This window comes from Paroedura picta, chromosome 2, assembly GCF_049243985.1.
Source record: "Paroedura picta isolate Pp20150507F chromosome 2, Ppicta_v3.0, whole genome shotgun sequence".
NCBI classification, from domain to species: Eukaryota; Metazoa; Chordata; class Lepidosauria; order Squamata; family Gekkonidae; genus Paroedura; species Paroedura picta.
The window spans coordinates 142,222,066-142,246,607 of NC_135370.1; the positions used below are offsets into that span (position 1 = coordinate 142,222,066).

The following is a 24,542-nucleotide window of genomic DNA, read 5'->3' on the forward strand; positions in this document are numbered from 1 at the left end:
GTCTTTCAATTCAACAACAACCTGTGTGGGAGGCCTTAAATGTTTCTTCTCTACCACAACCCTGTCCGAAGTAGCCCTTTCTGCCTGGGGAGCTCATCTTTATACTCTGAAGGTGAGCTGTAATCCCAGGAGCTCTCCAGGCCCCAACTGGAGGTTGGCTACCCCTGGGTTGGAAATAGTCCTGGAGATTTGGAGGTGGGACTTCAAAATCGTACAATGCCTCGGAGTCCAGCCTTTATAGGCTGAACTAGGGATGGACAGGACCCCATGCAAACACAATAACCCCACATAAAACAGCTGGTCATAAGCCAAGGTTCATGCAATTTCTCCCTCATGATATTCTGGGAATTCATACAACCTTTACCTTGGTTCTGGGTTTGGTGGTTTGTGCTAGGGCTAGGTGGGTCTGTTGCATCAGCAGCATGTGCATGCTGTCAGCCCGAAAAGAGATTTCAGCATCTCAATTTGAGAACCTCTAGGCTGAAATCTCTTGCAGCCTTTTCAGGCTGAAACCTTCAAAAAGCCCAGTGTGAGTGTGAAGGGGAACTTGTCTCCCTCCCACTCATATCAGGGAGTCAGCTTATACACCCAGAAGCCATTTTAGCAGGCTGTTTCACTGTCCTCCTAAGCAGGGAGAAGCTAAACTGACTGGCCCAAACCTGACAGGTTAATTTTAAGGGGCTGGGACATCTGGATTTGAGGTGAACCAGAATTTTCCAGGATGTGGCCATTTCCAGTGTGAACCACAACCAGCTCCTGGTCTTGTTTTAGCAGAGATAAAAGAATTTCTCCATCTTCAGCTTCTGATCAGAAATTAGTTCAAATCAAATGCCATTAATAATTACCCAATTCTTTGTAAAACCTGTACAAACCATATCACATGAATATCCTTCATCCTTCAAAAGTAATAAAAATTCACTCTTGCAGTATTAAAAATAAGATCTTCTGCCAAGAATGAGAGAAGTTCCTTTTTGGCTACTGTCAAATGTGAAAAAGTATATAAACCTAACAAAAGAGCATAGGTTTTTTTTTCCTCCTTTCTTACAGGAACACTGTAATTTCATCTAACTAGTAGGTGTTCCTTCTGAGAAGAATAACAATTGATAAAGCCATATAATTCTATATCACAAATATAGCAGTCAGTTTGTTGCTTTAAAAAAACTTCAAATATTAAAATTTTAAATCTCTAAATAAAGTCACATTAAAACTGATGTAACAAACAAATTGCCTGTTCAAAATGTTTTCCCTAAAATGTCTTCAGTTAACATGAACAGTAACTCCAGAGCAAAATTTGCTATCTTTTAGGACTTTGTATTTTGAAAGTTTAAACCAAGGGGCATTTCCCACGGCTTAAAAATAGCACAATGGTTGCTGATTGAAAACGCTACTAATTTGCCATAACGCACGACGTCGTAAACAATCTGCAACAATCCTGAAACCGACCCGCAAAAAGCGCTTCGTTGTAGCGCTTCTAGGGGAATCCAGAAAACTGGATTCACCCTCCGGATAGCGATACACTCCTGCAACCAATCTGCAACAGTAGCGCTAAAGACCTGTGCGTTACCATTGTTGCGGGTTCTTCAAAGTCCCTCCTCCCGAGCCTGTCCTCCAAACTTCCGGCGAACTGTTCGCCATTTTTTTTTTCTCCGAGCGAGCGGGGATCTACGAGGCAACGGGACAGCGACTGGCTTTCAAGCACGATCACTTTCGGAAATTCTGCCCGGACACCACAAGAGTTTTTCACAAGCACAGTGGCACACACCGTCACGTTCCCAAAATTTGCCCAAAGCTTAAAACCCCGTCTACCATCGGCCAGTCCTAGCGGAGTCAACGTACAGGGAGCATTTTAAAAAATTTTCCTCTGAGCGTGCCAACGAACATTCGCCGCTCGCAGTCTCCTGCTTAGCTTAGAGGGGTTCAATAGACATGATTCGTGGTGATTTCATGAGGGGCGGCTTATGTGTAGTGGGTCTTTGTGTGGTTCCCAGTGCGTGCTTGTGCTTGGGTGCGGACAACCCCTTCCATTGGCGGCTAGACCTCCGGCAAGCGGAGTTGCCGTCCCCCGTTCATTTTAAAAAATTTTCCTCTGAGCGTGCCAACGAACGGTCGCCGCTCGCAGTCTCCTGCTTAGCTTACAGGGGTTCAATAGACATGATTCGAGGTGATATCATGAGGGGCGGCTTATGTGTAGTGGGTCTTTGTGTGGTTCCCGGTGCGTGCTTGTGCTTGGGTGCGGACAACCCCTTCCATTGGCGGCTAGACCTCCGGCAAGCGGAGTCGCCGTCCCCCGTTCATTTTAAAAAACATTCCTCTGAGCGTGCCAACGAACGTACGCCAGTTACATGTCATGTTTGGTTGATTTATGCTGTGGCTGGTGAATATTATTGGGGAACTGCCGAGTACTGCCGCACTTGCTCTCGGTTGAACACCGGCATGCGTTTGTGTAATGGCGGACATTTTCCTAAAATGGCTCCCGCTGCATGTTCAAACTGCTCTTCTCGCGTGTAAACGAATACGCGCATGCGTTAAGTCAAACAACAAGGGCGCCAATCTGGCCATTAGGAGCAGATCCTGTTCCCGCGCGAGGAGTTTTGAACGTGACATGTGACCTGATGTGGCCAATGTGCGTGTCCCCTGCTGCCCTCCACCAATCAGGAGCCGGCTAGTCCCTTTGTCTTTGTGTGCGGGAAGGTATATGATCCGTTGCACCCTGCACCTCCCACCACCATTTTGCTCAGCTACTAGCAAAAGCAACATGGAATCGTCTTCTCAAGCCTCGTCCGTCCCTGCAACCGGCCGTGGCCCAACTTGGAGGGACGCGGAGATCAGGGACCTGATCGGGATTTTCTCGGAGGAGAAAATCCAGGACGCGTTCCAGTCCTCCCACAGGAATAGGGAGGTTTTTGAACAAGTGGCTATTAAGATGCGCGCCCTGGGCCACAACAGGACCGGCCTTGAATGCCGGTCGAAGACCAAGACAATGAGGGCAGAGTACATGAGAGCCGTGAACCATAACAAGGGTTCCGGCAACGAAAAGGTGACCTGCCCCTACTTCGAGGAGCAGCGCCAGCTGTACGGGGACGGGGAAGGATCCGGCAGGCCGAAGCGCGTCGGCCGGAGCCTTAAGGTGGTTCGGAAGCCGGCTGCCCCGGTCGAGGAACCACCCGCTGAGGAGGATCCCGGCGAGGGAACCTCCTCCAGCTTTCGCCCTCCACCCCCCGTCCAGCAACGAGCCGCGGAATCGGTAACGCTGGACCTGATCGCCATCGTTCCTGGGGAGCCAGAGGAGGCTCCTGAGCAAACGCCCCTTGCCTCCGGTAAGTGATTTTCTTTTTATTTTATATTTCCTTTTAAGCAAATGTGTGTTCTGACGTTTGGGCATCGTTTTCTCGTGTGTTCGTTGCAACGCATAATACGGTAGGCTGTGGAGAGCTTGCTGTGGTTACTATTTGAAACGGTTTTAATTTTATAATTTTATAATTTAATTTTTAAAAGATTTTAAAAGAAGGTAGGCTGTGGAGTGCTTGCTGTGGTTACTATTTGAAACGGTTTTAATTTTATAATTTTATAATTTAATTTTTAAAAGATTTTAAAAGAAGGTAGGCTGTGGAGTGCTTGCTGTGGTTACTATTTGAAACGGTTTTAATTTTATAATTTAATTTTAATTTTTAAAAGATTTATTAAGATGGTTGGCTGTGGAGTGCTTGATGTGGTTAGTATTTGAAACGGTCATGTTTAACCAACAGCCCCAAAATATTTGCAGCATGCCTCGCCCATAGGCCTTCTGCAGTACTTTGGCTCACAACTTTGGGAGCTTGCTTTGTGGTTCATGGTGTATGCTTGCTCGTTTTTCACTATTTTCTGCTCTTGTCCACAGAGACACAGTTGCCAGGGACGGGGCCCCTAGAGTCTCCAGCAGCACCTGACGTGGATAGTGATTCGGGGGCATCAACTAACATTGGTAGGTATTAGTAAAAATAGGGGGGGGGGCTGTTTTAACTGCTTTGTGCTTTTCTGTTTGTGCAGGGCAGCAGCACTGCTAAGAGAAAGAAGAGAGTCCCTCTGCGTTGCTGGTGTAGGCTTTGAAGCTGGCTTTGCCACCCTTTGGTCCTAGATCTGTTTTTTTTCCTTTTTTTGCAGATTTCATACCCGGAACACAGGAGGAGGAACAGCCTAGGGTGCTTGGACCTCCTGCCCGGCGCAGGCGGATACAGATTCAAGATGGTGAGCGTGCATGACCTGTTCCTTTCGAGCCATAGCTGCAGGACAATGTCGCTAGGCACTAACCATGTGCTCCCTTTTAATTGTTGAGAGTCCTGCTGTGCAAGTAGGCAAAAGTAAAAGCACACCATGGGCAAACAAACAATAGCCATGTGCTCGCCGGGGATTGTTTAAATTCTTGGCAGGAAAACACGGGGACAAAAAAGAACACCATGTCCACCATGGTGTGTTTTGACTTTATTGATGTTACTAACAGTTTTGTTTCTCATTTTTTGCCAACAGAGGTTCTTTCAGATGAGGAGGAGGAACCACCCCTGGCTCCAGGCAGCCCACCACCTAGAGGTGCGCTCCCAGCAGAGGAGAGGCTTACGAGGGAACGCGGCAGGCTGAGGCGCGTCTCCGTCTTGACAAGCGTGGGAGAGAGGCTCCTTGAGCACTGCTATGAGGAGTCACGGCGTGCCGCGGCCGCTGACCAAGCCATGCTCACACTCATTGCCCAGGAGGGGAGAAAATTGAGGGCAGTCCTTAGAGAGACAAACCAAATCCTACGCGAAGGCGTGGAGGAGGTGCGTCTGATAAGGAGACTCATGGAGAGGGCTGTAGCGGTCATGGAAAGGGCCTACCCTCCACAAATCGCCCCCCCACCACCACCCACACCAACACCACCACTTCCAGCACCCACCCCACCGACTCCCTCTCAGAATGCCTCCACCCAAACAAGAAGGAGGACTATTCTCGGAAAGAGAAAAATAAAACCAGCAGACAAGTACTCCCCCTCCTAGTTTTGCCCACTTTTTCTATTTCATGTTATCTGTGTTTTGTTGTTTGTTGAATAAAGTTTATATTTTTGACTCTGTCTCTGTGTACCCTACTGTAGAATCTGCAAGGCTGAAAGCGGCCTCTCTAGTGATTGTGTATATTGTGGTACTGCTGTGTGGGTTGGAGGTTGGAGGGGTGTTAGTTCAAGGAGTTTTAGGAGTGTGGTGTGGGGTTAAATATGTGCGAGTTTAAGAAGTCACACTGGAGTCTTGTTATAAAATTTGCAATAACATTTTATTTTAAAAAACATTTTAACAGGGGAAAAACATTAGGGAATGAAACTTGGAGCCCCACCAGCACCACCACCCCCCACCCCCCTGGAAAACCAATTTTTTTTAACAAAAGTATACATTTAACAGGGGAAAAACATTGGGGAATGAAACTTGGAGCCCCCCCCCCCCAACCCCTACCCCAAAACACAAACAGGAAACAAAACTCAGGTCCCACCGCTCCCCTCCCCAGCCCCTTCCATCGCCCTAACTCTCCTGCACAGCCGTCCCACGGTCCCCCTAACTTTGCGCCGGAAGAGCTCTTCGTCCTCCTTCTTCTTAACTGTGGGGAGGGAGAAAAAGTACACATTAGTACCACACATATTTTCAAATTTCTTTAGTTTACATGCATACACTTTTAAGTGGCCTTAGCCACAGTGTGAGAAGAGTTGGGCAGTGGGGAACATAACCTACGCTCTTCCGCCTCCCTCTGTTGCCTGTGCTGCTCAATCTCCCCTTTCAGCTCCGCCACTTGAGCCTCCAGGGAAGTAACTCTGGCCTCCATGGCACGCAGCCTTGCCTCCACAGTTTCAGCTATAGAAATCAAACAAAGAATTTGATCACACTCCAAAAGGAAGCATCACATCAGGCTCCCATATGGCTCCGTGTGGGTACACACACATGGGTCTCCCTCACAGACATAAAACTCTCACCTGCAGCCTGTCCCGAGGTGGAAGGTCCCTCTTCCTCCCCCTCCTCACGCTCAGGTGCTGTTGCCAGCTTGGATGGTGATTGTGTGGCTGGGCAAAGAAAAAGACAAATCATAATTAAAAGCACACAAAACAGAGATGAAACACAGCTGGTGGACACACCACAGTTAGAGTCTAAGCGCATAACCAAAGTGGTTCTACAGTACTGGCTGGCTAAGTCTGAGGGGGTTGACAGCATCTAAATACTTTCTCGAATTTCATTGGGGACAGTAGGGGAAAGAGGCAGCTAGTCATTCCATGCATGTTTAAGGGCAAAACACAACGAGGGCAGCACTCACCCATATGCCTCCTCATGTCCAGGGGGGGCTTCCCAGCCTTCTCCCATATTTTCACCATCTGGTCGTGGAAGACCGTCCTCCCACTTGGCTGCGGGATCCCCCCCCACTGTTCCAGACTGTTTAGGAAGTCCAGCTTAAGGCGCTTGAATTTTGTCCGGACCTGCTCCCAGGTCCGGACATAGCCCCTCTCCCTCAGCTTTGAAGCCAACACCAGGTAGGCACCCTTGGTGTGGCAATGGGTGCTGGCCATTAGGCGGCCAACACTTTTTGATTGTAGCACCAGCTCCAGAAGTGCCTCAGCCTCGGCGCGCTGCCAGAAGGAGCCCTTCCGTGGCTTCGGCATCTTCGGAATGACGGTTAGGGAACGAACGTGCGTTGCTCCGATCGACCACCCCGTTTTTTAAATGTATCAAAGCTGCCCACCAATAAAATTATTCCTTGGAACATGAGTGGATTGATCCTCCGGTTTGACAGGGGTCGCCAATACTTCCTGGCTACCCGCCTCCCCGAACTTTCCCCATTCAGCGCTTCCGTATTGTGTTTGTCAATTTCAGTGGGGAGTTAGCATTTAGGGCTGTCAAAGTGCTTTTGGACCAGAGAATCCCCGTTTTTTTGCTGGCAAAGTACACAAACCGCACAAGACAAGGTTAAACAAAGAACACAAAACTTTATTCAACAACAGAGTAGGAAAAACAATTAAACACGCCTCCTGTTTCTGTAGATGTGGGTGGCTATGGCGTCCCGAACCTTGCACCCCTCAGCATATATCCTTTTTCTCCTTGCTTCAGGGATGTCCTGTGTATCCTGAAGGACTACAGGTTCAGGTTCGTCCTCAGGGAAGGGGATGTTATGTCCCTTGTCCTCGCATATGTTGTGCAAAATCACACATGCGATTATCAGCGGAGTCACATTGTCAATATGTACATGGAGTCGTGACATTAAACAACGGAACCGTGACTTCAAACGTCCAAAGGCACGCTCCACTACATTCCTTGCCCGGGAGTGACTGAGGTTGTAGTGGCTCTGCACGTCCGTCCTTGGCCGCTTGTAGGGAGTCATGAGCCAGCGTCGTAATGGGTAGGCTCCGTCCCCGAGGACCAACGCCGGCACACGCACGCCCTCAATGGTGGCGGTGGGGTTTCCTGGAACAAAGACCCCTTCGTCCATGGCTTTCCTGAGGTTGGATTCCCTGAAAACAAGGGCATCATGCCTCCTGCCACTCCACCCCACCTCGGCATCGATAAACCGGCCGGAGAAGTCCACTGTTCCTTGCAGGAGAACAGAGCAAAAGTCCTTCCTGTTCCCGTACTCTTTTATGCTTCCCCCGGGGGCACGGATAGGGATGTGGCTTCCATCGACGGCCGCAAAACAATGCGGGAATCCAAGCCTGGCAAACCCGTCCATACTCTGGAATAAGGGAAAGAAAAGAATATAAGCCATGGCATGTCAGCGTGGGGTGTATCGCGTCTTCGTTGCTGACCTGTCAAACAAGAAAAAAAATTTAAAGGGCAAAGGGGATGGAATGACACTCACCGCTCCAAGCCGGTCTCCGAGGCACACGACTTTGCTGAACAATTCCGCCTCCATGGCGAGGCAGAACTCCTTAAGGATATCGCCAACCGTAGTGACTCCGAGTCCGAATTGCTGGGCTACTGTCCGGAAGTACTGAGGGGTGGCCAAGTACCACAATGCGGCAGCCACCCTTTTTTCAACTGGAACGGGGCGCCGCATGCCAGTGACTTGCCTCTCCATGCGTCCACGTAGAGCCTCCACGAGTTCAAAAAATGTCCCCCTCGACATCCTGAAGTTGGCAATCCAGTGGTCATCATCCCAGCGAGTCCACACAAAATTCTCCCACCAGTCAGAGGATCGTTCGTCCACCCAGAACCGGGGGGGGAACCGGACCTCTGCCAGAGCTTGCCAGCGTTTCTTGGCCGCCATGGTTACCCTTACAGAACGTCTTCTGCTGCTGGTCAGCGTTCCGGCCACCCGTTCTCGGTACTCCGCGATAGCATACGTCCGACGCGACAAGGCGGTATTCATGCGCTGGACCACCGCGAGCATGTAAGCCAGCAATTGAAAAATAAGCCTCTCCATTGCAACGTTGACCTGTGCTGCGGGCAGTAGGCTACGCAAACAAAAGAGTGAGGCCGACCGCGTGTCTGCCCAGGTGCATATAAGCAGGTAACCTGTGGGCGTGTACTGTGGGCGGGGATTAACCAATCAAACATGTCAATGCATCTGGTTCCTAGAAAACAATAGAAAACACGTTCCAAGGGCGCCAATGATCGGACGATAACGCGTTGCTACGGGGTTTCCTGGGTTTTTTAAAAAAAAAGGGAACCCCGACAAGTTCGGCTTCAGGGTCGAGGTCAAAGGTGTGCCTGCAGTTTGATTGACGGGCACGGGAGGCCAGAAGCGCTAAAAAGGGACCTCCTTTGTAGCGATAAGACGGAGAACCGGAAGCCTGTGGGTTACGAAAGTGGCGAGAAGTGAAAGTGCCAAATTCCGCAAAAACCGCAGCTGTGCGTTACGGGCACGGCTAGTTACATTTCGCTACTTGAAGTAGCGCTTTCACAAACGGCAACCAAATAGCAACTTTGAGCTCTGTGCGAAATGGCCCCAAGAGTAAAGGTATGCTAGAAAAGGCATTGCTATTAACTACAAAAAACACAACAACAATTCTATAGGAAGATTCCCCTTCTGTGAAGGCATGATGTCAAGCTGTTGTTTATCAAATTGTTTAAGAATGTAGAAAATAAGAGACTTAAACTAGCAATTTCAGAAGCAAGACTAAAATATCTTGCTTTATTTAGATTGTCTCATGCCACTACATATTACACTTGGCAAAGTAAAGGCCCCTTTTTATACCAACTCCTCCTGCTGTGAACAGTAAAGCAAAATGACTTGAGGTAATGCCATAGTGGTGTGTAATACGGTAGCCCTCTTGTTAATGCATATCTCTAACAAACTGCCCCAGGAAAGAAAGGGCACATGAAAATGGATTGTTATCATGCAGGAATTACATTCAAACCTCAAAAGGAAGAAATTCTTGTGTGTGTGTGTGTGTGTGTGTGTATAGCTCCACTCTGCAAACCTACTTTGCAGAGCAGGGGGTAGAACTGGACCAGATATGGCAAACAGTCACTCTCAAAGAGCTGGCCCCTTCCAGGTCCTCTGTCCTCCATCAGTCATGGACCGTGGGGGGGGGGGGAGTGGCAATCCTGATCAGTAATAACATCTCCTGCAGGGCTCTCCCTGTACCAACAATCCCAGGAATTGAGTGTGTTGGCCTCGGGTGGGTCACAACCAAGAGCGTGGCCATCTGGCTGGTATATCACGTGCCCAATGCACCTCCAGATGGACACAGAAAGTGAACTATAGGCCCCTTGGTCGTCTTTGGAGAGAACAATTAGTCAGCTCAGACAACTCTCACTAAATGAAGTGGACAGGATGCTAGCAGCAACGAGGCCAACCCACTAGACCCATGTCCATTGTGGCTCCTAATAACAACAAACATAAGAATAGGAGCCCACCTCCAGGAAATAATCAACCTCTGCCTATCAACAGGAGAATTCCTGGAGGGATTAAAAGAGGCAGTGATATGCCCGTTGTTCAAAAAACCATCTCTGGAGCTTGACAACTATTGCCCCGTTTCGCATCTAGCATTTCTGGGGAAGTTATTTGAAAGGGCTGCTGCGAACCAAATATCAGCATTCCTGGAGGAAACTTCAGCCCTTGACCCATTTCAGTTGGGCTTCCGGCCTGGACAAGGGGTAGAGACAGCGCTAATTGCCCTGACGGACAACCTCCGATGCCAGCTAGACCGAGGCAAGTAAGCACTGCTCATACTATTAGACCTGTCAGCAGCATTCGAAACGGGAGATCATGAGCTCCTAGCTCACTGCCTAGCTGACTCCAGGATATGGGGAACAGCCCTTAAATGGCTGATTTCCTTCCTCTGGCGTCACAACTGGAGGGTAGCGATAGGAGAGAGAGTATCTAATCAGCACCAGCTCACACATGGAGTCCCACAAGGAACAGTCCTCTCTTCTATCTTATTTAACATCTTTATGTGCCCTCTGGCTCAGCTGGTGCAGAGGTCCTGTGGACCATGGGAGGAAGCACATCTACCCACCCTGGACGGTGTGCAGCTCTCAGCAATGCACTCTGCCAGGAACCTGGGCATGATCCCGGATGCTTCTCTTACAATGGAAGCCCAGGTCACAAAGGTAGCATGGCTGGCATTTTACCACCTCCGCCTAGCCAAGCTAGTAGTGCCCTACCTGGACCCAGAGCACCTAGCCATACTGATCCATGCAACGGTCACCTCTAGACTGGACTTCTGCAACTCACTCTACACAGGCCTACCCTTATCCTTGATCCGAAAACTACAACTGGTGCAAAATGCTGCATCCAGGATTCTCACTAAAACATCATGGAGATCCCACATCCGACCAGTACTCCAACAACGTGGTTGGGTCCCAGTTGAATTCTGAATTAAGGTTTTGATAACCACCTTTAAGGCCATACACAGTTTGGGCCCAGTGCCTCCCTGCCTATACCCCCAAAAGAGCCTTATGCTCCACGGCCTCCAACTGGCTATGGATCCCTGGCCCCAGAGAACCATGTTGGACTTCAATAAGGGCCAGAGCCTTCTTAGTCCTGGCCCCCACCTGGTGGAATAAGCTCCCTGAGGAGATCAGAGCCCTGCCCGAACTTCCACAATTCCGCTGGGCCTGCGGAAGGGAGCTCCTCCATCAGGCATTCGCTTGAGGCTGACTGACTTGATTCGCTTGAGGCTGACTGACTTGGAACATCTGCTGCCCCCCCCCCTTCAGATGCCCTTCCATGACTGAACAATTTGATCTTCCCAGTTTTGTTGTTATTCATGTTGTATTGTGAATTGTTACTTGATAGATTGTGTTATGATGTTCAATTGAAATTGGTATGTTACAGATTGTTATAATGTTCAGTGTGAATTTATGCAATGTTCCGCTTCACTGTTGTGCTTCACTGCAGTGGCAGGGGATGGGGTTACTTTCAGGAAGGTGGGAAGTAAAACACCCTGCTCCCATTCAGCTCTATGCCCTGTGAAGCACCACAGAGCTAAACAGGGCATTTTCTGACCCTGCCAGGACAGCATAGGCAGGGGAGGAGCTAGGTCTGGATAGCCCAGCTCTTCTCTGTGCACACAGGCCTGGCCTGACATGGCTGCCAATGGCACCTGTGGTGAAAAAGGTAGGGAGGAAATATCCACATTCCCTTGCCATGAGGCACTGGAGGCCCTAACGCAGGCATGTGACGGGGGGGGGGGGGGCTTGGCCAGCACCTACATCATGGGTAAGCAAAGATTAGCTCTGCTGCCATGTAAGCATTGGCCTGGCCTTTCCCCTCCGTGTGGAATCAGTTTCAGACAGGTCCATAAATCTTCAATTAGCCATCCCTTTAGGTCAATTTATTCCCCATTATGTCATATTAGATTATAACAGCGGGTGGACAATCCATTGAACTGTAGATTGTTTATTTAGAAGGTAATCCCTAAACTTCAAAGTACTTCTTGCAGCAATTCTTAATTGCTCCAATACCAATGGTACACAGCTACATATATCATTATCTAAATCTCCTACTGATGGGGCAGAGGTCCTAAATCATTTCCTGGCTAATTTGTTAAATAGTTAGCAGTGAATAAATTGAAAATGAACCCTGGAAAGACAAAAGTTGATGCTTGCTGGTAAGGACTTTAGGAGGTCTATTTTAAAATGTGACAGTCCCACAAATGTGATCTTTATTTAAATTATTATAATTATGCATAATCATGCTTTTAATATTTGTTCAAGTATATTTAAATAAAATAAGAACAACATTTTCTTCTTCAAAAGAAAGAGTTCTGAAGCTGAGTTGTAAAATTGTTTTAATGTATTTAAGAGAAAATTATGCTTTTGATAACTGTTGCTCGATGAAAAAATATTGAATATCTTATTTATTTGCTCCCTTCTTTTGATGCTGTTCAGCTGACCCAGATATGAGCCTTGGGGTTATACAACATTGCTGCTAGAGAAACAAATTGATTTGTTTCTCTGGCAGTATGGATGATACGGATATAGATTATCTGACCATCTGTATCAATGTCATGGTAACATCAAGGCTACAATGTTGTAACGTACTCTACTTAGATCTCCCCTCAAAACCAATTCAGCATTGGTACAGGCTGCTGCAGTTCAGTTACTAGCCATTTTCAAACTGCCTTTGTATTCTATTTTAGTAACTGGCTGCTAATGGTTTTTTCTTTCATTTCAGACAGACCCATTTTAGTAACTGTCAATAGTCACTGGAGTCAAAGCATTTCAGTGGTGCTGTTATACTGGTTTAGTGCTATAGCTCTCAACTTAGAAGTAAAAAAAAACCCTCTAAGGAACATCAAAAAAGGATGGAGGGGGATTGGCACTGTTTGAAATGACCATAGCACTTCAGAGGGAGCTCTTTAAAAGAAGGAAATTTGCTTTAAGATCCCAGCTATCACATACAAAGCCTTCCAATGCCTTGGTCCATCAAGTCTTTGGGACCTTCTCTCTCACTCTAGTCTACCATGACAGCTTAGCTCACCTGAAAAGGACCTTCTACTGTTACCATCCTGCAAATGGGTAACATCAACTACTGTGCATACACGTGCATTCGCAATTATGGCTCCCATCCTATGGAAAGGTCTGCCTGATGACCTCAAGAAGGCCTTCACTCGCTCCTCTGGCATTCTGCAAACTATGAAAAACTGAATTATTCAAGGAAGCTTTTGGCACGAAATAGGGTTGCACTATTACAATTTGGGTCAGAAAGACACTTGGGTCAAAGTGTTAGGGACTGCAGACTATACACTGTTCTTGTATGTGGGCTGCTACTATTTTTTCCCCTTTCATTTAACATATATCAATACTTGTGCTGTGTTTTTTCTCTGGTTCTATATCTCTACAGGTTAAATCAGGGGTAGTCAAACTGCGGCCCTCCAGATGTCAATGGACTACAATTCCCATGAGCCCCTGCCAGCATTTGCTGGCTCATGGGAATTGTAGTCCATGGACATCTGGAGGGCCGCAGTTTGACTACCCCTGGGTTAAATGCTATTATGTTGTCTTTTGGATGTCCAACTTTATTGAGTGTACCAAGTTATTCTATGTCATCTGCCATCTTGCAGTGAGAAAGGAGGATCTTAAATGACATAAAATAAATAAATAAATAAATCTTCATCTGGTAAATACAAAACAAAAATCAGGCTTAATCTCCTTGATTTTCTCTGTAGCTTATTACTCAAAGCATTCCAATGATTGACACAGCATCAGCAATATGACTTCAAAATTTCCCAAACAGACAATTCAGGAGCAGTGGGAGTCTTTCCATATTCATCCCAGATGCAGAACTAATGTATTCAGCTAGACTTTAAAAACAAAAACAACAACAACAACATAGGCACTAAAACTAAATTCCTAGGACCTTGTGATTCTGCTAACCTTTACCACAGAAATACTTCAACAGCCGATCTGAAATCTGGGGAGCCAGCATCATCATAACCTTAGCCCACCGCTTTGCAAGATGGCACCCAAGCAACAAAACAAGTGGTGAGGGACACATTGTGGAAAATTACTGCTTGGTAAATTGACATTGAGAGGATGCTCCTGTGATGAAGGAACAGGAGTTCAAAGGACATGGAACAATCCCTCTTCCTGAATTATCACTATCTTCCTGAATTATCACTACAACATGACTAGCAGTTTTTCTCAGTATGTTCACCACAGAAAACAGAACTTACCCCTTAGAGAAAAAACAGCCAAGAAAACTTCTAAAGCATGATTCTCCTAAAGAGCAAGGATCATTTCAGTACTTTCTCAAAGATGAAAAAATAGAATGGAAGAAAAGTATGACCTCGAGGACAACCCTTATGGAAGATCTATTACTGTTTGCTTAATGTTGTATGCCTGTAAATCAGTCTTTACTCTCAGCAGTAGGGATGATGCTGGAAAATGCATAGCAGTAGCAAACCAAGGTTATTGCCATGACAATCACTACTGAGAGCAGAACAAAGTTATTACAAGTGGAAACAGCATTTCAGGGTTGTATAAACTAAAATGAAATTGGTCTTATATATTACATATTTCACATTTTAAGCAATATCACATATACAAATACCAATGTCAGGCACCATAATCTCTGAAAAGAAAGAAATTTCATTAGAAAAATACCCTTCAAAATGCTTAACACACTCATAAGTATTAAATTATAAATGTAGCTCCAGTCTTTATATTTAAGTATCCGCAGATCTGTTCACATTGAGATATGATAATACAGGCCTGGTGCAATTAAATGTATCTATTGAATAATGATGGAATTATTTACTTTTTAAAAATATTTGTTTATCATTTTTCCCCTTAGTACAGGGGATAAGTACACCCATTATCAAGAAAAAGAAGATTGTTGGAAGGGTCAAAATTCCCATAAGTGATAAAGATATGGAAGCCAGTGTCATCACCTCTATTGTATTCTGGGAGTTTGCAATTCATAGAATCATAGAATCATAGAGTTGAAAGGGGCCATACAGGCCATCTAGTCCAACCCCCCCTGCTCAACGCAGGATCAGCCCTAAGCATCCTAAAGCATCCAAGAAAAGTGTGTATCCAACCTTTGCTTGAAGACTGCCAGTGAGGGGGAGCTCACCACCTCCTTAGGCAGCCTATTCCACTGCTGAACTACTCTGACTGTGAAAAATTTTTTCCTGATATCTAGCCTATATCGTTGTACTTGAAGTTTAAACCCATTACTGCGTGTCCTCTCCTCTGCAGCCAACAGAAACAGCATCCTGCCCTCCTCCAAGTGACAACCTTTCAAATACTTAAAGAGGGCTATCATGTCCCCTCTCAACCTCCTTTTCTCCAGGCTGAACATTCCCAAGTCCCTCAACCTATCTTCCTAGGGCTTGGTCCCTTGGTCCCAGATCATCTTCGTCGCTCTCCTCTGTACCCTTTCAATTTTATCGACGTCCTTCATGAAGTGAGGCCTCCAGAACTGCACACAGTACTCCAGGTGTGGTCTGACCAGTGCCGTATACAATGGGACTATGACATCTTGTGATTTTGATGTGATGCCCCTGTTGATACAGCCCAAAATGGCATTGGCCTTTTTTACCGCTGCATCACACTGCTTGCTCATGTTTAGTTTACAATCCACAAGTACCCCAAGGTCTCGTTCACACACAGTGTTACCTAGACGTTTATCCCTCATCCAGTATGCATGCTTTTCATTTTTCTGACCCAGATGCAGAACTTTGCACTTATCTTTATTAAATTGCATCTTGTTCTCATTTGCCCATTTTTCCATTGTGTTCAGATCTCGTTGAACTCTGTCTCTATCTTCCGGAGTATTTGCCAGTCCTCCCAATTTGGTGTCATCTGCAAACTTGATGAGTAGTCCCTCCACCCCCTCAACTAGATCATTAATAAATATGTTAAAAAGTACCGGGCCAAGCACCGAACCCTGAGGTACTCTGCTACTCACCTCTCTCCAGTCTGATGAAACACCATTGACAACATTAGGCATGTTGATCTTCTACAAAAAGTATCCCTGTTTACTGTATCTTATAACACTGAGAATGTAATATTTCCTTCTACAAATATTTCTTCTGAAACCCATGTTTCCTGAATTCAAAAAGCCTTAATTTGGGTATAAATTTCAGGGATCTGTATTTTCAAGGCCCATCATGAAGTGTTCCATGAGATAATTTTTAAATTTAACTTTTCCTTTAGTTAATGTTATTAACCTCCTGTTCTTTAAAAAAGTTTGACTTTATATTATTCATGGCCAGAGGTTTTTACAGTTCTGGTGCATCCCTTAATCTGTAATACCACTAGGTGTAGGAATGAAGATAACATCTTGGTTAATTTGTGGACCAAATTCCATATTGCTCTCCTCTGGGTCAAAGGTCTTTTGCCTTTTAAGTTGCATGATTTTAGTTGCTGTATTTGGGGAGTTTCAAAGATGAATTGTGATAGGTCAACTGCGGTATAGTGGCCATATCTTCCATTTCCAGTACATTTAAAATGGCTTCAGGTAGTTTTTCCTTCTTTCTTATTGTGTCCTTAGGTAATACAGAGGGCTTCCTCAGTTCTTCTCTTAAATTTTTGGCTAGAGCCTGATTCCTCTCTGGTTGCTTTGCCTGCCACATTGGTCTTATTTCCCTGTCCTCCAAAAGGGAACCCAGTTTGGATTTCCAAAAAGGCCTTTTAAAACAAAAGGCTTCAACTCTTTGGGGCCATAATAATAGTGAAATATGTCTAGAATGGAAAATTTGCAAAACAGATTGGTGATATACCGGACCTCTTAACCATTCTATTTTCCATAAATCTATTTCCCTTATTGGTATCTCTAATGAATTGCTAAGATGTATTTTAGCTTAAAACTAGTTTGGGTACCTTATATCTCTACTTTGATAAAGGAAGATTTCAAGAATAGTATCACTTGGTTTAAAAACCAAATTTTGTTGGCTTATCTTGGTCCCCAAATGTGGATACTAAGATGGGTAAAAATCTAAGGAACCCTTGTCTGTCTCTTTCCCTTGCTTCTTATTGTGAAGGATATGAGAAGTTAGTACATCTCATTTTAAAATAAATTTTATCTTTCTTTTTTTTCTTGGCAGAGAACAACAGTGCTATTCTATGCAGAGATCACTCTTCCAAGTCCATCATCTTTGACAGAATTAAAAAGAGTGTAATCCTGTTTCAGGTTGCACTGTAAATCTGTCCATTCACTATTTATCTCTGAAACTTGTTGCTTTTTTGCAAAAAATAAAATGTGAGCCATTTTGCACTCCCCCCCCCCAACTTCCTCTGTTACTATTTCATACAGTTAAGATGAACACATGTTTTCTTATTCTCATATTAATTTCATAGAGTTGGAAGGTAGTTGGAAGGAACCTCCAGGGTCATCTAGACTAACCCCCTACACAATGGAAGAACAATGCAAGAACTCATTTCAGTGACTACAGATCTGTGAAAAGTTGTTTTAAGGCCATGTAATTTCAAAGAACTCCAAGCTGCTCAATACTTTTAAGGTTTAATATCATTAGCTGGAACAGCTAACACACAAAGTCTGTGAGTGGTCAAAAAACTTACAGAGTCAGTGTAAGCATTCGATTTCTTTGGTAACTCAGAATCATTATTTATTGTCAGAAACACAATGTCTCCCAAATGACTCCATTTGCAATCAACCATTCTAAAACTGTCAGAGAAATGTATTAAATGGTAAGCTGACCTTGAAGTTTGTGTATAAAACTGTGCAGTGTAGTTTATTAAATTTTAGTGCTAATGGGGGGGGGGAATAAACACAAGGGAGATTTTTTTATTATTATTTTCTAGAATACAGTGATGAGACTTCACAAAATTTGGGTTTAATATCGATTACCTTTGATTTGACTGAATTCTAAAATAACACAAGCTTTGCATATCAGGTAATGGGATTTGAAAGCATTTTGCATATGAAGTGAGGAGAATTAAAATTTTATGCCAACACATAAGAGATGATGGTTTGGTACCTAATGGCCTCATATAATTGGATCACAGAACTTTTATGGTATAGGTGGTATTTTCCTTTGGCATAAAGAGCCATGTGCCAGTGGAAGAATCTTTTGGACTTTGTGTTCAATATAGCTAAACTGGTTTAGCCATTGAACACTACTTATTTAACTTTTTTAATGTTTGGAGGCTGCATCTGTGCATTAAAGGTACTAATTAAAATTATAATAATAGGTTTGCAAAATTCCCTGGTGGTAGGAAATTTAGATGTCTCAGTAGAAGCCAGATAATCGATTATTCTTTGCCTGAATATTAATTACAATCTTCCAACAGGCTTAGATACAGGGAGTTCTGACTAGAACATGTAAAATGTCATTTTTATCTGTGCTCAGACATTTCACAATTATGTATTTTAAATCCTTATTTTGTTTTGCCTTCTTTTCCTTCCTGTAGTTTATTGGAGCATGCCTGAAAATTAATGAAGCATCAGGAAAAAATTAATTACATAGCTTAAAGCCCCTTGTTGAAGAACTCCATCTTATAATTATGTCCTTTCTTTAAAACAGGACCAATTGACATGCTCAGTATTCCTCCATAAAAGGCAATCTAGTAGATACAGCTGCAATAAGTTTTTTAAATGTGAGTGAACTTAACTATATTGAAAGGTGCCATTTCATTGTGGAAATGTGCACAAACTAGGTGATAGCTGAAAGTCACTGCCAGTATGTGATACCTCTCTACATGGCCACGCTGGGTATATTTACATGGCACATGTTGGGTATATTACATGGCACATGCAACTAAATTGATTGTTCTTTAAGTTCCAATGCAAAGGTAATGACTCCAGGAAGAAACTTTTCTCTAGTTCCAAATAAGGTAAAGGTAAAAATATCCCCTGTGCAAGCACCGAGTCATGTCTGACCCCAGCGTTTTCATAGCAGACTCAATACGGGGTGGTTTGCCAGTGCCTTCCCCAGTCATTACCGTTTACCCCCCAGCAAGCTGGGTACTCATTTTACCAACCTCGGAAGGATGGAAGGCTGAGTCAACCTTAAGCCGGCTGCTGGGATCAAGCTCCCAACCTCATGCACATCGCTTCAGACAACCTCATGCACATCGCTTCTGCTGCCTTACCACTCTGCACCACAAGAGGCTCTTCCAAATAGTTCCAAATAGTTACAAGTTATTCTGAGATTTCAAAACAGGACTGTAAACACTGTACAAATACTTCCACATGTATAAAGGAAATATGTGCTTTAAAATAAGAAATGGTATAGATGTACTATATTGCCTTAGAATTTCCATTCCATTCAGCTCTCTTTTTCCTCTCATTGAACATTTTTCTACACACACTAATTCTTGGAACACATAACTCTGTTATTGTTGGGAAGCTAATATGTTCAGATTAATGTTCATGAATTGGAAAGTTGTTCCATACACATAGAGAGCAAAATATGCTGCAATTAAAATATAAAATATATGATCTGTATTATATGAATTATATTTTCTTACGTAGTATACAGCAGCCCACAATGGCATGTGTTTTCAAGGGTTTTGTTCTCCAACTCACTGTTTTGTCAAGTTGCAGCTGAAGCTTCAGCATATTCATGCTAGTCCCCCATCCATGTACTCACCATGAGTAACCTTTTTTGGTTTCTGAGATTTTATGAGATAGGGTTAATTTGGGTTATCTAGGTCAGAGCAATTAAGTGATTGCTCAAAAATAAATATGTATCCTGTTGTGATCTCCAGGGCTCATTCAAGAATTTTGTTCAAACTTAAGACCAAGTTTCAGTTCATATACTACAGCAAAGGTCCAAGTTGTTGTTAGGTGCGAAGTCGTGTCTGACCCATCGCGACCCCATGGACAATGATCCTCCAGGCCTTCCTGTCCTCTACCATTCCCCGGAGTCCATTTAAGCTTGCACCTACTGCTTCAGTGACTCCATCCAGCCACCTTATTCTCTGTCGTCCCCTTCTTCTTTTGCCCTCAATCACTCCCAGCATTAGGCTCTTCTCCAGGGAATCCTTCCTTCTCATGAGGTGGCCAAAGTAATTGAGTTTCATCTTCAGGATCTGGCCTTCTAAGGAGCAGTCAGGGCTGATCTCCTCTACGACTGACCGGTTTGTTCATCTTGCAGTCCAAGGGACTCGCAAGAGTCTTCTCCAGCACCAGAGTTCAAAAGCCTCAATTCTTTGACGCTCAGCCTTCCTTATGGTCAAACTTTCACAGCCATACATTGCAACTGGGAATACTATAGCCTTGACTAAACGCACTTTTGTTGGCAGAGTGATGTCTCTGCTTTTTAGGATGCTGTCTAGATTTGCCATAGCTTTCCTCCCTAGGAGCAAGCGTCTTTTAATTTCTTTGCTGCAGTCCCCATCTGCAGTGATCTTGGAGCCCAGGAAAATAAAATCTGTCACTATCTCCATTTCTTCCCCATCTATTTGCCAGGATTTGAGAGGGCTGGATGCCATGATCTTTGTTTTCTTGATGTTGAGTTTCAAGCCAACTTTTGTACTCTCCTCCTTCACCCGCATCAACAGGCTCTTTAGTTCCTCTTCACTTTCTGCCATTAGAGTGGTATCATATACATATCTGAGGTTGTTGATATTTCTCCCTGCAATCTTGATCCCAATTTGTGACACCCCTAATCCCGCCTTTCTCATGATGTGATCCGCATACAAGTTAAATAGGCAAGGCGACAGTATACAGCTTTGCCAAACTCCTTTCTCAATTTTGAACCAATCAGTGATTCCATGTTCAGTTCTCACTGTTGCTTCTTGACCTGCATATAAGTTTCTCAAGAGATAAATAAGATGCTTGGGTATTTCCATCTCTTTAAGAACTTGCCACAATTTGTTGTGCTCCACACAATCAAAGGCTTTAGCATAGTCAATGAAGCAGAAGTAGATGTTCTTCTGGAACTCCTTAGCTTTCTCCATGATCCAGCGTATGTTGGCAATTTGATCTCTAGTTCCTCTGCCTCTTCGAAATCCTGCCTGTACTTCTGGAAGTTCTCGGTCCACATATTGCTGGAGCCTAGCTTGTAAAATGTTGAGCATAACTTTGCTAGCATGAGAAATGAGTGCAATGGTGTGGTAGTTTGAACATTCTTTGGCATTGCCCTTCTTTGGGATTGGAATGTAAACTGACCTTTTCCAATCCTGTGGCCATTGTTGAGTTTTCCAAATTTGCTGGCATATTGAGTGTAGCACTTTTACTGCATCGTCTTTTAAGGACCAAGTAGCATTTTTCAATCATTAAGAGTCGCTAACAGTTCGCCATTATACATACATTTCCGACAGGAAATACATAAAGTGGTAATAACAGACAAGTACGAATGGAGAAAATTTTCCTGTAGAATTGCCGAGGGTCGGACACAACTGAACGGATAACATCATCATCATCTATAGTGTATACCTTTTCATGTTTCATGACACCACGACTCACATGTGCATTTACATAGGAAGGATGCACATGGGAAGGACACACATGTGCCAGTCACATGTCTTGTGTTTGTTAGGGGAAATAAACAGCTAAGTAAAATATTGAGCTTGTATATGCAGTTGAAATGGATCAGGAGTAGTCAAACTGCATTTGCTGGGAGGGGCTCATGGGAATTGTAGTCCATGGACATCTGGAGGGCCGCAGTTTGACTACCCCTGAAATGGATAGCTCTGGCTATCCAGCATTTGGATGGGAGACCACCAAGGAATGTGTTGTGTTATAGAGGCAACCCACCTCTAAATGCCTCATCTTGTAAACCTAATGGGGCCATCAAAAATGACCAGACAGCAAAATAATAAAACTAAAAATCACTTGTTTGGCATCCCATCAGTACCTGAGAGAAAGATGAATTAGTGTTTAAACTGATCTTTCTGCACAGATGCAATGGATACACTGTATGCATTGATTTTGTGGAACAGATACACTGCAATAACAATATCAAAAATAGTTTCCGTTTTGTCACACATCCTTTGTAACCATATAGGCTGAAAATCAGAGTTACTTAAGTTCATGCAAGGGACATCTCAACAGATTTAGAAAATAGTTTTATTTAAATAATTTTCTCCTATGCTATATCACTTTGCAATGTATTTTTAATGCACCCATCATTTCAAAATAATGTACCATGAGGTGTTATGTGTCTACATATATATGATGCTCATAAAAATACTTTCATGCAGAGACATGAGAGTCTGGTGGAAAAAACACAGAAGACAAATGTGGAGCTCCTTTTTCAATTTTGGGACCATTTCCTTTTATTTTGCAATTAGTTACATGCTTTTTAAGATAAAGTTTGAGTTACACAAAATATATAGCATAGAGCATTACTGTAGAAATATCAATATATAGAATGATAGAATCATACAGTTGGAAAGGGCCATCTAGTCCAACCCCCTGCTCAATGAAGGATAAAGCCTAAAACATCTAGGATAAGTATCTGTCCAGCCACTGCTTAAAGACTGCCAGTGAGGGGGAGTTCACTACCTCTTTAGGCAGCCCTTTCCACTGCTGAACTACTCTGAGTGTGAAATTCCCCCCCCCCCCCTGAAATCTAGCTGGTACACATAGACAGATTATGCACATCGGCAGCTACACTAGGCCACTGCTGGTTTCTTGCAGCAGAACAGCATGCTCCCCCCCTTCCCGTGTCCCCACAAGGGACCTTTTACATGGCAGATCCAGTCCACCCTGGATTACCATGTCCCCATGGACGCAGCCAGGGTGGAAAGGTTCCACTGCATGCAGGGGCGGAGGCGGGGTAGTTAGACAAAGGCGGGATTGCAAGTCAATGCAATCTTGCCTTCTTGCAAAGAAAAAAATCTGCCCTATTTGGTCCCGCAGTGCCACGAAGCATTGCAGAGCTGACTGGGGCATTTTTCATCCCTGATGGGACACCATAGGCAGGGGAGAGGCCAGGCTCTTCCCTGTGTACACAAGCCTGGCCTAGCATGGGCACCGATGGCACCTGCAGCAGGAAAGAGAAGCTGAAAAATCAGCATTCTCTTGCCACAATGCATCAGAAGCCCTAAAGCGGGCCAGGGTTTCAGGGGCCAGCTAATTGAAACCCTGACTTAGAAGAAGAGCCTGATCTACAAGTCTTACAAGACCAGCACCTGAGCTTCAGCCACTGCCCACAATCTCAGAGGCACAAGAGCCTGAACCACTACTAGGTCCAAGTACCCAGCATCTCCACCCTTTGGACCCCAACCCTGTAGCTGAAGCCCCAGCAGCAGCTGGCTCCCCACCTTTTTCTCCTGAACCTAGGGAACAACAACAACAAAAAAGCAATGCTTAGTTTTGCAGGAAAGACAGAGGAGGGCACAGCTAATTGCTCAAGGAAGATCAGGCCTCCCAGAGTCAGCTGTGGATGATTAGCTGCAAGTCAGTTTTAAAAGTGGTGAGGGCAAAAGCCCATTCATACTGGCACGTTGTTCCTTCTGGACCCGCACCTCCAGAGCCTGTTCCTGACTTCTTGAACCCCACATCCCTGTTTTGACCTTCGGTTTGTAACTTGACTATAGACTTTTTACTTGCTCTAATTGCGTGTGAGTGACTGATTTCTGGCTATTGACCCTAGCTTCCATTTTGTGACCACGTCTTTGCTCACTTCCTTAAATTATCTGGCTGCCTGTGCATATCTCCCTGCTGCACCTGGAGACTTCACACAGGGTCAGGAGGGGGCCAGGCCAGCAGCAATGTCATGTGTAAGCAGGGATTAGCCCCACTGCCATGCAAGCATCAGCCTGGCCTTTTCCTGTTGTGTATAATTGGTCATAGTTGAAAGCCATTACTGCAGATCCTACCCTCTACTGCCAACAGGAAGTGTAACCTGCCCTCCTCCAAATGACAACCTTTTCAATACTTAAAGAAAACAATCATGTCCCTTATCAACCTTCTCTTCTCCAGGCTGAACATTCCCAAAGTCTTTCTTCATAGGGCTTAGACCCCAGGCCCTGGATCATCCTTGTAGCTCTCCTCTGCACCTTCTTTATTTTGTCCACATCCATTTTGATGTCAGGCCTCCAGAACTGCATATAGTACTCCAGGTATGGTCTGACCATTGCAGGATATAGTGGGACTATGGTACATCTCTTAATCTTGTTTTTTTGTTTTATATTTTAACAGTTTTAATAGTTTTATTGCTTTAATGGCTCATTTTGTTCTTGTAAAATAGTCAACGGTATTTAATTCTTTTAAATGTTGACTTTTATGGTTGAGAAGTTTTTAAGTTTTACTGTTGATGCATTTTTAACCTTTTTTTATGTATTACCTTCCCTTTTTATAAACTGCTATTTTAAAGTAGTGCATCAAAGATTTTGGTCTAAATGACCGTAAAATAAAGATTGATTGATAAAGCTGAGCCAGGATGCTCTGCCCTGGACCCTATCCTAAATGGTGGGACTATGACATCTTGCGATTTCTATGTGATGCCTCTGTTGTTACAGCCCAAGTTTGTATTTACCTTTTTAACCACCATATCACACTGTCGGCTCATATTTCTCTTACAGTCCACAAATACCCCAAGATCTCAATCTCACACACTACTACCCAGAAGTATATCTCCTATCCTCTATGATGTAGATGTAGAACTGTGCACTTATCCGTTTTAAATTGCATTTTATTGTCCTTTGCCCACTTTCCCAACATATTCAGGTCTTGTTGAATTCTATCATTGGGGTGTT

General features: G+C 44.4%; 2 protein-coding genes across 6 annotated transcripts in view; one reads left to right on the plus strand and one right to left on the minus strand.

The window, feature by feature from the left end:
- The window catches only part of PRKD1 (protein kinase D1), a 150,732-nt gene that overhangs the window by 81,453 nt on the left and 44,737 nt on the right, over positions 1–24,542 (minus strand). The window lies entirely within an intron of this gene.
- Positions 1,644–5,647, plus strand: LOC143830474 (uncharacterized). Its single transcript, XM_077323008.1, has 4 exons — positions 1,644–3,317; positions 3,878–3,961; positions 4,141–4,224; positions 4,504–5,647. The coding sequence occupies exons 1-4, from the start codon at positions 2,696–2,698 to the stop codon at positions 5,001–5,003; spliced, it is 1,290 nt and encodes a 429-aa protein (XP_077179123.1). The 5' UTR covers positions 1,644–2,695; the 3' UTR covers positions 5,004–5,647.